At 42.3% G+C, this 11,465-nt stretch overlaps 1 protein-coding gene across 1 annotated transcript; it reads left to right on the top strand.

The window, feature by feature from the left end:
- Positions 1 to 7,588: 7,588 nt before the first annotated feature.
- On the top strand, positions 7,589 to 10,671 carry LOC309816648 (HMG box transcription factor BBX-like). The gene is given in 2 exon segments (XM_082644415.1): positions 7,589 to 10,453; positions 10,455 to 10,671. Coding segments are annotated over 2 exon segments (2,820 nt in total). The 5' UTR covers positions 7,589 to 7,733; the 3' UTR covers positions 10,555 to 10,671.
- The last annotated feature ends 794 nt before the right edge of the window (positions 10,672 to 11,465 follow it).

Below are 11,465 nucleotides of genomic sequence, written 5' to 3'. Positions count from 1 at the left end.
AGTTGATCTTTATGCACAGAATTAGTTCCTGTGAACATTACTACTCTTTCCAGAGATTTTCTAATAACTTGGGCCAGAACTGGTTACCGAGGAGCAAGGACCTAATTCCATGCCTCCACACCCTCCCACTGCACCGCACCACACGTCTTACCTCACAAGCTCTAACCTAAATCACAGAGGCACGCGTTTCGTGGACTAACCATGACCTCCCCTGGCGGCCTCAGGGGAGTGCTCACGTCCACTGACACCTCCCTTTAGTGTGTCAGCTCGTAGCGGCAGAGCTGGGGTGGGGGAGGTTTGTGATCTGGAGCTCAGCACATGCTCGGCAACATGTTTCTCATTTCCTTAGCATTCATGGCTTGCTCTCAGGAATCTGTCGAAAAGGAATAAAAACCACCTGAGAGTCCACATTACCAGATTATGAACTTTTCCCATAGGTTTGAATTGCTTACTTACCTGTTATAAATTAACCACAGCTTCATTTGACCACCAGGTCTTAAGTCTGTTGACAGTTTTCAGCATGACCGAATTGCTCATTTTTCTTGCTTTCAGAAATTGGCTTGGTTCTCTTTAGAGTTGGTGTAAACATGCCATGTAAGAAATGATTTCCACTTAATGGTACAACAGAATTATTGCTTTCTTAGATGTATGTGTAGTAAAAGTCAATATACACGTTTATATAATTTCTTTCCTCAAAATCTTATACTTAATTTGATATTTCTAAAAGTTGCACATGTAAGTCATGTGTATAACCTGCTAAAGTACTTTAACTGTGATCTTAAAAGTGAATAAAAAATATTTAATAGAAAATCAGAATATTGGGCTTCCCTGGTGGCGCAGTGGTTGAGAGTCCACCTGCCGATGCAGGGGACGCGGGTTCGTGCCCCGGTCCGGGAAGATCCTACATGCCGCGGAGTGGCTGGGCCCGTGAGCCATGGCTGCTGAGCCTACGCGTCCGGAGCCCGTGCTCCACAACGGGAGAGGCCACAGCAGTGAGAGGCCCGCGTACCGCAAAAAAATAAAAAATAAAAAAAAACTCAGAATATTTTAGTATTGCAAGAGTTCTGCAGCTCTTAATAGTTTGTAAATCCACTATCTCATTTGTAATTAACATTCTCAATTCTCTTACTCTATGCCTTTTTATAAGGGAATAGTTAAGACAACTTTCTTTGTTGAAAAGGGTATAAGGTATGACAAAGCCCTGAGATATTTCAGGAAATTGTATTTATTGAGAAACTGACCAAGAACCCACATTTTTCCCTGTTACTGTAAGAAGTCTCCAGAGAAAGATTTTCAAAGACTGTCAGTTCAGTTCTTCTCACTGGAAGAAGTCTGGCTATTTTGATCCCTAACTGAATTTACATAGATCATCTACATTTGACCATTCAGAGGTACTGAAGAACATTGCTTTTGTTCTGGACCATATGATGTATTTTAAAAGTTAAAGTTGAAACATAACATATAGTGCTTCTTTGCAAATATGAGTCCAAATAAGAACAGAAATCAGTCACTGTAGAAACACATGTAGCCCAACAGAAATCTTGACTGGGCAAGGAAGCTTCACCTACTTCACCTAGGGACGAACCCGCGTCCCCTGCATCGGCAGGCGGACTCTCAAACACTGCACCACCAGGGAAGCCCTGAAGGGAATTTTTTATCCAAAGTTTATAATGAGTGTCTACAAATCAGTGAGAAAATTACAAATGCCCAGTTTAAAACTGGGCAAAAGATAAAGACAAGTTATTCACAGAGCAAACTGTATAAATAATAAATCAACACATAAAAAAATGTTCCACCTCACTAGAAATCAGGGAAAAGCCAATTTAAACATGAGATAGTATTTTTAACTTCAAATTGGGGGGGAAAACCGGAAGAGGGAGTGTTGAGGAAGGATTTGGGAACCAGTTCTTTACATATAGTACTGAGAAGGTTGTAAATTTCAGGGAAATTTGTGAAGGAACATTTCAAAAGTTTATACATCCAGCAGTTCTACTTCTATAAATCTTTCCTAGAGATATGTGTACCTGTGTGCAAATTTATATTTACAAAAAAATATTTTCCGCTGCATTGTTGGCAATGACAAAAAATTAGAAGGAACCCAAATTCCCATCAATATGAGTGGTTAAATGACAGTAGAGCCATACTCTAGAATGCTCAGCTTCCAGTAACCAGAATAAGCTCGACCAATGTGCACTGATGTGAAAAATTTCCAAGATACATCTTAACCCCCTTCGTAGTATTCTTTGTTTTTTTTTAATTTAATTAATTTATTTTTGTCTGTGTTGGGTCTTCGTTTCTGTGCGTGGCTTTCTCTAGTTGCGGCAAGCAGGGGCCTCTCTTCATCACGGTGCGCGGGCCTCTCACTGTCACAGCCTCTCTTGGTGTGGAACACAAGCTCCAGACGCGCAGGCTCAGTAGTTGTGGCTCACGGGCCTAGTTGCTCCACGGCATGTGGGATCTTCCCAGACCAGGGCTCGAACCCGTGTCCCCTGCATTGACAGGTGGATTCTCAACCACTGCACCACCAGGGAAGCCCCGGTAGTATTCTTCATATCTTAAAATGTGCATACCTATGACACATAAATTCCATGTCTAATTTTCTGTCCTACAAACCTACGAAAAGCTACAGACTTCTGATCAATATCCCCCAAACTATTGTCAATTGTAAGAAGTATGTCCAAAAGAAAAAAAAAAGAATCAGAAATCTGTTCAAAACCAGCAGATTTTAAAGAACTTATTATCCCCTCACCCACCTCTGTTCTGCTATAGCAACGCTGGAAGACTGCAACTAGGAAAGAGAGCAAGCCTAACTCCCACCTCAAATCTTGTCTCTCAACTACAGGGTATGACGAAGTCATTTAAAAAATATATTTAAAGGAGACTGAGCCCTTAGGTGAAAGACCCCAATAAGTTATTTCCCTAAAATAGACAGTAAATAAAGAATTTGGAATGAGTTGCAGGGGAAAGATGTGAAATCTCTTTCTTTGGGTCTTCTTAAAATTATAACATTCCCACATATGTCTGCAGTGTTTTAAATATTTTCCATTTATGTAGTAAACATTGAAAGACAGAAAGACAGAGGTTATTTCCAACTAGATGTTATCCTTTCCCCCCAATGGAACTATGCTTTCCTTTCTAGACACATGAGCTCTCCTTTTTCGAGTCTGAGATCGGAAGTTCTCATGGTTGAATTGTTAACACATTTTTCTTTATTTGAGTTGAGTTTGATCCAGCTACTCTGAAGACTATGGTTTCTTCACTAAAAATTGCTTCCATTGTAGATTTATCACCTGGTTGGCAAACACTGGATAACTTCAGGCACAAGAACATTACTCTGAACCTGGGTGTGGTCAGTGAGATAGAAACCAACATTATTTTTTCCTTCATGATATGAAATATACTCTATCTTTACTCCCAGGGTTTTGTCCAAAAAACTCATAAAACATAAATTGACTCTGACCTTCAGACTCCCATGTTCTCCTCCAATCTACACAGCAAAGTCTAAGTTCAATTACACCAAGACTGATGCCAAATTTCAAAAAACGAGAGCACCCTCCATTTCTGCTGGTGCCAGGTGTGTTGTTCCAGGTGCACAGAAGTATCTTAAAAAGTCTTAGTAAGTCTCATTCTACAATAAATAATTACTCAACAAGTTCTCTCTGGACCAGGGTATACTAAGCCAGTGTCTGCTTTCTATTGCAGGCGAAGAAGTTTGTGGTCTTTCATGGAGCTTCCGTTTACCAACCTGGAAATGGCATTCATTTTATTGGCTTTTGTTATCTTTTCCCTCTTTACTCTGGCTTCCATCTACACTGACCCGGATGAGAGGAATGAAGGTAAACAGAGAGAGCTCTTCATAAGAGTCCCCGTTTCCTTTCCCCACCCAATCATCTTTCTCTATGGTTTGATTTGGTTTAGTTTCTATTCTGTATGTGAGAATGAGTTTGTTTTGGGGTGTGCTGTGTGTGTGTGTGTGTGTGTATGAGAGAAAGGAGACAGAGAGACAGAGAAAGAGAGTTTTATTAAATAGCCTGAAATATCTACTGTGGCATTTTACCATTCTTTATTAAGAGAGGTTTGGAAATGGAAACGATTATTCACATGACTTTTAATCCCAGGATTTTGCAGATCTTATGCCCTGAATTTTATATATATATATATATATATATATATATACATATATATATATGTATATATGTATATGTATATATATAATTTTTCTTTCACCATCCTCCCATCACTGCCCCTCATCCCTGTCCCCCATGAGAAACTTAAAATGTGCAGAAAGCACAATATCTTTCAAAGTCATTAAAGGTAATTTTCACAGGCTAAATGCAAGTTCACAAGAAACAAATTCCATTATTGTATACATATATGGTGTGTGGAGGTGTGCGTTTTTGTTCAACTATAAATAAGAAGGAAAAGAATTAAAGGTGTTTTCCTAATGAGCTCTTGTCAAAGCCCAAACTTTCAAAAAAAATATAGAAGCGTTTAAAAAACTCAACACCACATGTTTGCTTATTGCCAATCATAACAATTATTAGCAATAATATGTAATTTAAATGGCAGTTCTTGGTATTTCACTGTAGTTCAGGTCCTACCAAATTTCACACAAAATTACTGGTGACTGACCATTTTTGAGGGCAAAAATTATATATATATATATATATATATATATATATATATATATATATATATGGCATATGCTAAGGAAATAATATATGTTTGTAGAGAATAAGATAAAATCATAAAAAGAAAACTGTGCTTCCTAAAATTGTGATACCTCTCCATCAATTTTTGGCTGTGAAAGAAGTGCTCTCTGTAAAAGACAATAGTATTCTCTGTCTTATAAACATACTACACTTAAAGAAGTAGAAAACAAGAAGCCACAGTAAACAGACATTTAATTTGTGCTGACATGAAGATTGGGAAGCATAACTGGAGTCCGTAAAGTCTTTTCCATGCTCCATATTGTTTTAGTTTAAGATGGGTTTGGCTGAAAGAAAGAGTAAGAGCAAAATTGCAGTTACTTTAACTAGAAGATAATGTCTTTCTCTCACACATAAAGGAAGCCTGGGGGTAGGAAGTTCCCTCCTGACACGACTCCCTGGTGTCCTGGACCCAGGCCACACTGTCTTGGTTCCCTCCCATCTCCTATGGCAGCTCCCATGTCCAGCACTGACCCAGCTGGCCCATCTTCCACTATCATCTATGCATGCCTGTCAGCAAGAAGAAGCAAGAGGGCACACCTCTGTCTTTTAAGAGTGCTCCCAGAACCTACACTCACCACTTCCCTTTGGCCAGAATTTAGTCCACGGACATACCGAAAGGAAAGCTGGGAAATGTAATAGTTATTCTGGGAGGCGTGTGCGGAGCAAAAACTTTGGGTTTTGTTCCTAAAGGAAGAGGGGTACAACCAGCAGTGTCTGCCAGACACGTAGACTCCTAACCATGCATTCACTACGGGGCTGGTAGTCATGAAATCGGGGAATATTTGAGCTAGAAGGAATGTTAAGAGAGCATCTGATTTACTGATGCTTAACCAGAACTGAATATCAGAAAGGCACCTCATACTTGGGGCCCATCACAAACCCAGCAAATACGCATTTCTGGGTGTCCCACCTGGCCACGTGTCTTTAAACAAGACCCCCTACCCTCCCCCCCCCATTTTTCTAGCTTTCTTCTCTGGTTAAGAAGCATTGACCAACTATTCATATTTCAGATGTGACAACAGAGACCCACAAATGTTTAGTGAGTTTCTCAGGTGCTCAGTTAATTAGCAGAAGAGCCAAAACTAGAGCACAGACTCCCCGTTGCAAGTTCCTGCCCCTTCTCTGCACCCCTGTGATTCCCCAGTTATGATCTATGGACACGGAGAATCAGAAGACTGGGCCAGTCATAGAAATTTACCTTTCCTTTACACTTCTGTATTCCGTTTTTCATAAGTTCCTTTTTCTTCTGCTCTGTTCCTCCTATATCTGAGGTCTACTTTCCAAGCTAAAGCAATTCCTCCATTTGAATACTGTTCACTAACAGAACTAGACCCAGCTGCCCAAGAATTCTCATCGAAGAACACCCTTGCTTCCCTTCGTGACCACCAGGTCGGTGCCAAGCACACTTTTGCATGAAAGTACAAAATGTATACACTTTCCTAAATGTGGTAAGACCCAGGAGTAAAACCCACCTTCATTAAAATTGCAGGGCTATTTTAATCTCCTTTCTGGCACAAGCAGAGAATTGCAGGAGCCACAAAAATAAACTTAAGAGAGGCAGATTTAATTTCACATGTGTATTTAAAATCTGATAGACTCAGCTATGGGTAATGGAGAATCTAAATCTGAATGGGACTCAGCTCCTATGTCAGGGAGCTGATTGTCTCATGGAGGATTCAGTTGTATAACCAGAGCAGACCCAGTGAATGGGCTACCAGAGTTTTCAACTAAGGAGGATGGGGTCAGAACGGAAGCTCTTCCTTGGGGGTATTGCGGTGGGCTTCACGGAAGAGGTGGCCACCCTGATGCAGGTGATATTGACAGAGTAGGGTGGGTGGGGTGCATTCCAACTAAGAAAACAGCTTAAGGAAAATTACCTGACCGAAAAAAATGAAATGTATAAGAGGAAAAATCAGCTATAGTTTGGAATGTACCGTAAGTCCAACAAGGAATTGAACAGAACTGATCATTGGCCAGAATCTTCTCAAGTCCTTCAGAGGTCAGAAGACGAACAAAGCATTTTAACAGGGAGTCTCTTAAACTTAAGAGTTGGGTGCCTCTGACCTCAGCCTCCCACGTGAGAGCAAAGGCTCTCAAGCTCTAACTTGCACATAAGTCACCTAGAGATTTTATGAAAAAGTAGACTACTGTTCAGTAGGTCTGGGTGGGACCTGAGATTCTGCATTTCTAAGAAGCTTCCAGGTGACGACCATGGTCTAGAAGACGAGCCCAGCCACAGATGTGACACTTGCAGGCCCCAGGGGGCCAAGCTCATCTGTGTGCAGCAGGGGAGGCGGGAGCTTGGCTACGTGGCTGGGCGTCCACGTTCCGTCCCGTAAGCAAGGCCCTACAGGACACGGGGCAGACCCAGAGCTGGAGGGCAGGGCCTCAGCCTCCAGCCCAGCGCAGTCTTGCCTCAGGTCCTAACGTGTCAGGAGTGGGTGGATTAAGGTTTAAGAAAATATTTTATATGTTTAGAAGAGTTGAGAGTCATTCTTATTTTTTTAGGGAAGAACTTGTATTTAATTAGATTAATTAATTAATCATTTAAGTTGAAGTATAGTTGATTTACAATGTTGTGTTAGTTTTAGGTGTACAGCACAGTGATTCATATATATATATTCTTCTTCAGATTCTTTTCCATTATAGGTTATTACAAAATATTGAGTATAGTTCCCTGTGCTATAGAGTAGGTCCTTATTGGTTACGAGAGTCCCTCTTTAAACATCAGAATATTGGAGTGTACAGTGAAGCGGAGGCAGAGTGGCTCTGCGAGCTCCTCTCTCTCCACTTTCCCATAGAGAAGCCCTGACTGGCCGCTGAGGGCGAGCCACACACACGCCCTCGCGCCCAGCGAACCCGCGCGGTCACTATCATATGACACAGGCTTTGCTGCAGTTCATCTTCCTCCCTGTGTACTTTCCGTTTGCCTTCCTGGAATTCTGCTGCATCACAGAAGCTGGAAGTTCTGATGTTCCATTGAACTCACGATGGAAAGTCTTGACTTGACCGGTCAGAGTCATGAAAGGCAGTCATAGAAATAAAGATTATTCCGCAGAAGGAGAAGGAGCTGGAAAACGACCAAAACGAAAGTGCCTTCAGTGGCATCCATTGCTAGCAAAGAAACTTCTTGACTTTTCAGAAGAGGAAGAAGAGGAAGACGAAGAGGAGGATATTGATAAGGTTCAACTTCTTGGGGCCGCTGGTCTAGAGCAAGATGGTGAAACTGAAGATGATGAATCACCAGAACAGCGAGCCCGGAGACCAATGAATGCATTTCTCTTATTTTGCAAACGTCATCGCTCTCTTGTACGTCAGGAACACCCCAGGCTTGATAACCGAGGTGCTACCAAGATACTAGCTGATTGGTGGGCTGTTCTCGATCCAAAGGAAAAGCAGAAATACACAGACATGGCCAAGGAGTATAAACATGCATTTATGAAAGCAAATCCTGGCTACAAATGGTGTGCTACCACAGACAAGCCTGTGAGATCCCCAACATCCACTGTCAATCCACGGGAGAAACTATGGGCCTTCCCATCTGACTCTTCAAGAGCCTTGCCAAGCCCCAAGAAAACAAAGCCTGAAGAAATGCCTCAGCTTAACTTTGGGATGGCCGATCCTACTCAAATGGGAGGCCTGAGCATGCTGCTTTTAGCTGGAGAACATGTTCTTGGTACACCAGAGATATCCTCTGGCACTTGCAGGCCTGATGTTTCAGAATCCTCTGAATTGCGTCAGAAGTCACCATTATCTCAGTTTGCCGAGATATCTTCAGGTACCTCCCACCCCGATGTTCCGTCAAAACAATGTCAAGCATCAGCCTTGTTTCAGTTTGCAGAGATTTGTTCGAAGACTTCACAGTTGGGCGGTGCTGAACCTGTAAAACGCTGTGGAAAGTCTGCACTCTTTCAACTGGCAGAGATGTGCCTGGCATCAGAGGGGGTGAAAATGGAAGAGTCAAAGCTCATAGAAGCCAAAGAATCAGATGGCGGAAGAATTCAAGAACTGGAGAAGGGCAAGGAAGAAAGAGAAATGAAAATGGAGAAAATAGATGAAGCCAGGTTCCAGAAAGAAGCAGAATTTGAAAAATCAGCTAAGGAAAATGTAAGAGATTCTAAGGAATTAAGAAATTTTGAGGAGCTGCGAATGGATGATATAATGGGTATAAAAATGGAAGCTCCTAAAGCAATTAAAAAGGAAGAATTAGAGGAAGATCAAAAAGGTAGTCACTTCCCTGATTTTTCTTACTCTGGCAGTAGCAAGACAATAATAAGCGATGTTCCCAGTAGAAAGGATCACATGTGCCATCCTCATGGCATTAGGATCATCGAGGATCCCACAGCATTAAGCAAACCAGAAAAGCTAAAAAAGGAAAAGAAGAAAACCAAAATGGATCGACATGGAAATGATAAATCCACACCCAAGAAGACTTGCCAAAAGAGGCAGTCCTCGGAATCTGATATCGAGAGTGTCATGTACACCATTGAAGCTGTTGCAAAGGGAGACTGGGGCATCGAGAAGCTTGGAGATACCCCTCGCAAGCAGGTCCATACATCCTCGAGTGGCAAGGGAAGCATTTTGGATGCCAAGCCACCAAAGAAGAGAGTGAAATCAAGAGAGAAGAAAATGTCAAAGGAGAAATCCTCAGACACCACCAAAGAGTCAAGACCTCAAGATTTTATCAGTATTTCTGCCAGCAAGAACATTTCTGGTGAGGTCCCAGAGGGTATAAAAGCAGAACCTTTGACCCCTACGGAGGATGCATTACCACCCAGTCTATCGGGACAGGCCAAGCCTGAGGACAGTGAGTGTCACAGAAAAATAGAGACTTGTGGCTCCCGGAAATCTGAGAGGTCTTGCAAAGGTGCTCTTTATAAAACCCTGGTGTCTGAGGGTATGCTCACCTCTCTGCGAGCTAATGTTGGCAGAGGGAAACGAAGGTCAGGAAAAGGAAAGTCCTCTGATCATGAAGAGTGTTGGCATGAAGAAAGCTGGACGTTTCACCAGAGTGGGACCAGTGGAAGCAAGAAGTTCAAGAAGACAAAGCCAGAGGAAGACTCTCTCCTTGGCTCAGCAAAGCTGGATGAAGAATTTGAAAAGAAATTCAACAGCCTCCCTCAGTATAGTCCTGTTACATTTGACCAGAAATGTGTACCTGTCCCAAGAAAAAAGAAGAAGACCGGACATATGTGCTCAGAACCGACCAAAACCAGCAAAGGTCCTTTCCAGTCTCAGAAAAAGAACTTATTCCACAAAATTGTCAGCAAATACAAGCACAACAAGGAGAAGCCTAATGTTCCGGAAAAAGGAAGTGGGGATAAATGGTCAAACAAGCAACTCTTCTTGGCTGCCATTCACCCTACAGAAGCCATATTTTCAGAAGACAGAAACACCACAGAGCCTGCTTATAAGGTTAAAAATGCCCCATCCATTCGCAACACTCCAGAGCCAACAACGGCGCAAGAGCCCTTGGTGGGCAGTCAAAAGAGAAAAGCCAGGAAAACCAAGATCACACACCTTGTCAGGACAGCAGATGGCCGGGTATCACCAGCAGGAGGTACTTTGGATGACAAACCAAAGGAACAACTGCAGAGGAGTCTTGTGAAGGTGACCGAGACAGGCTGCAATGACGAACGCTCACACAACCGAGAGTCCACGGAGACGTGGAGCAGCACCCCGGAGATGCCCGCCGTGTCTGCGTTCTTCAGCCTCGCTGTGCTGGCCGAAGTGGCCGCCATGGAACATGCATAGAAGTCAGAGATCAACTCCGCTCACCCATGATGGACAGCCAAAAGAAATGCCCCAGACTCCTGTACTTATTTCTTGCGCCGACCAGTGAAGCACCCTTTACTTGTAAACCATTGTGCTTTACCTACTACCCTAGCCTTGTCTTTATTGAGAGATGCGAGTGAGTCCATGTGGTGGCAAATACAGACAGCAAACAAGGGCTTGTTGCCCTACACGGCCCAGATTCACTTGAAGCAGAAGTTGGCACCCTGGGCCAGTTTGTTCTTTCAGAACCCAGAGTCTTTGAGGGTGATGTTGTCTGTCTGATAATGAGCAGAAATGGGATGATCCTAGAGCTTTGCTTTCTATTGAAGGCTTTTGATGGTAATAGGTGGTAACTTGGTAAAAGGCTGCCTTTACTGTAGCTCATCCAGCGTCTCTTTTACCAACCAGAGAGTGTGAAACTAGTTTCATATATTACCTAGTTATTCTTTCAAAACAAAAACAAACAGCAAAAAAACAAAAACTGACACACTGCACTAGTTATTATTAGATATTCTTGGTCTTTTTTGTACGTGGAGGTTTATGTTCTAAGATGGTTTATATAATAGGTTATACCTACATTTATATTGTAGAATAATATTAAAAAGCCTCTTCCAGAGACTCCCAAACAGCACGGGCAGGCAGATGTACCGCTGTTAGCGGTGTATGCTCGGCCTTGTGGTCCATATATTCTGCACTTTTATATTTGCCAAGAGAGTGGTAGTTTGCTGGCAAAAAGAGAAAGAGAGAGAAGAAGAAAAATTACAGTTCTTACAAGCAGAAATTGTTTCTTAGCCTTGAGTGACCAAGAAGAATTTGCTTGGGTCAAATTGTGGCGAATATTTTCCCAGACAGGGGAAGAGTCCAGCAGATTACAGATTACTGATGTTTTCATGCCTTGAGGATTCTTTTATTTTTACACAAGGGTCTGAGTGACCAATGGATCGTTCATACAGACAAAAAAAGAAAAATAGTATTCAG

This window comes from Mesoplodon mirus (assembly GCF_964341445.2).
Source record: "Mesoplodon mirus genome assembly, chromosome: 2".
In the NCBI taxonomy this organism is placed as follows: domain Eukaryota; kingdom Metazoa; phylum Chordata; class Mammalia; order Artiodactyla; family Ziphiidae; genus Mesoplodon; species Mesoplodon mirus.
Note: the sequence above shows the minus strand (reverse complement) of the source record. Positions and strands in the feature narration are given on the sequence as shown.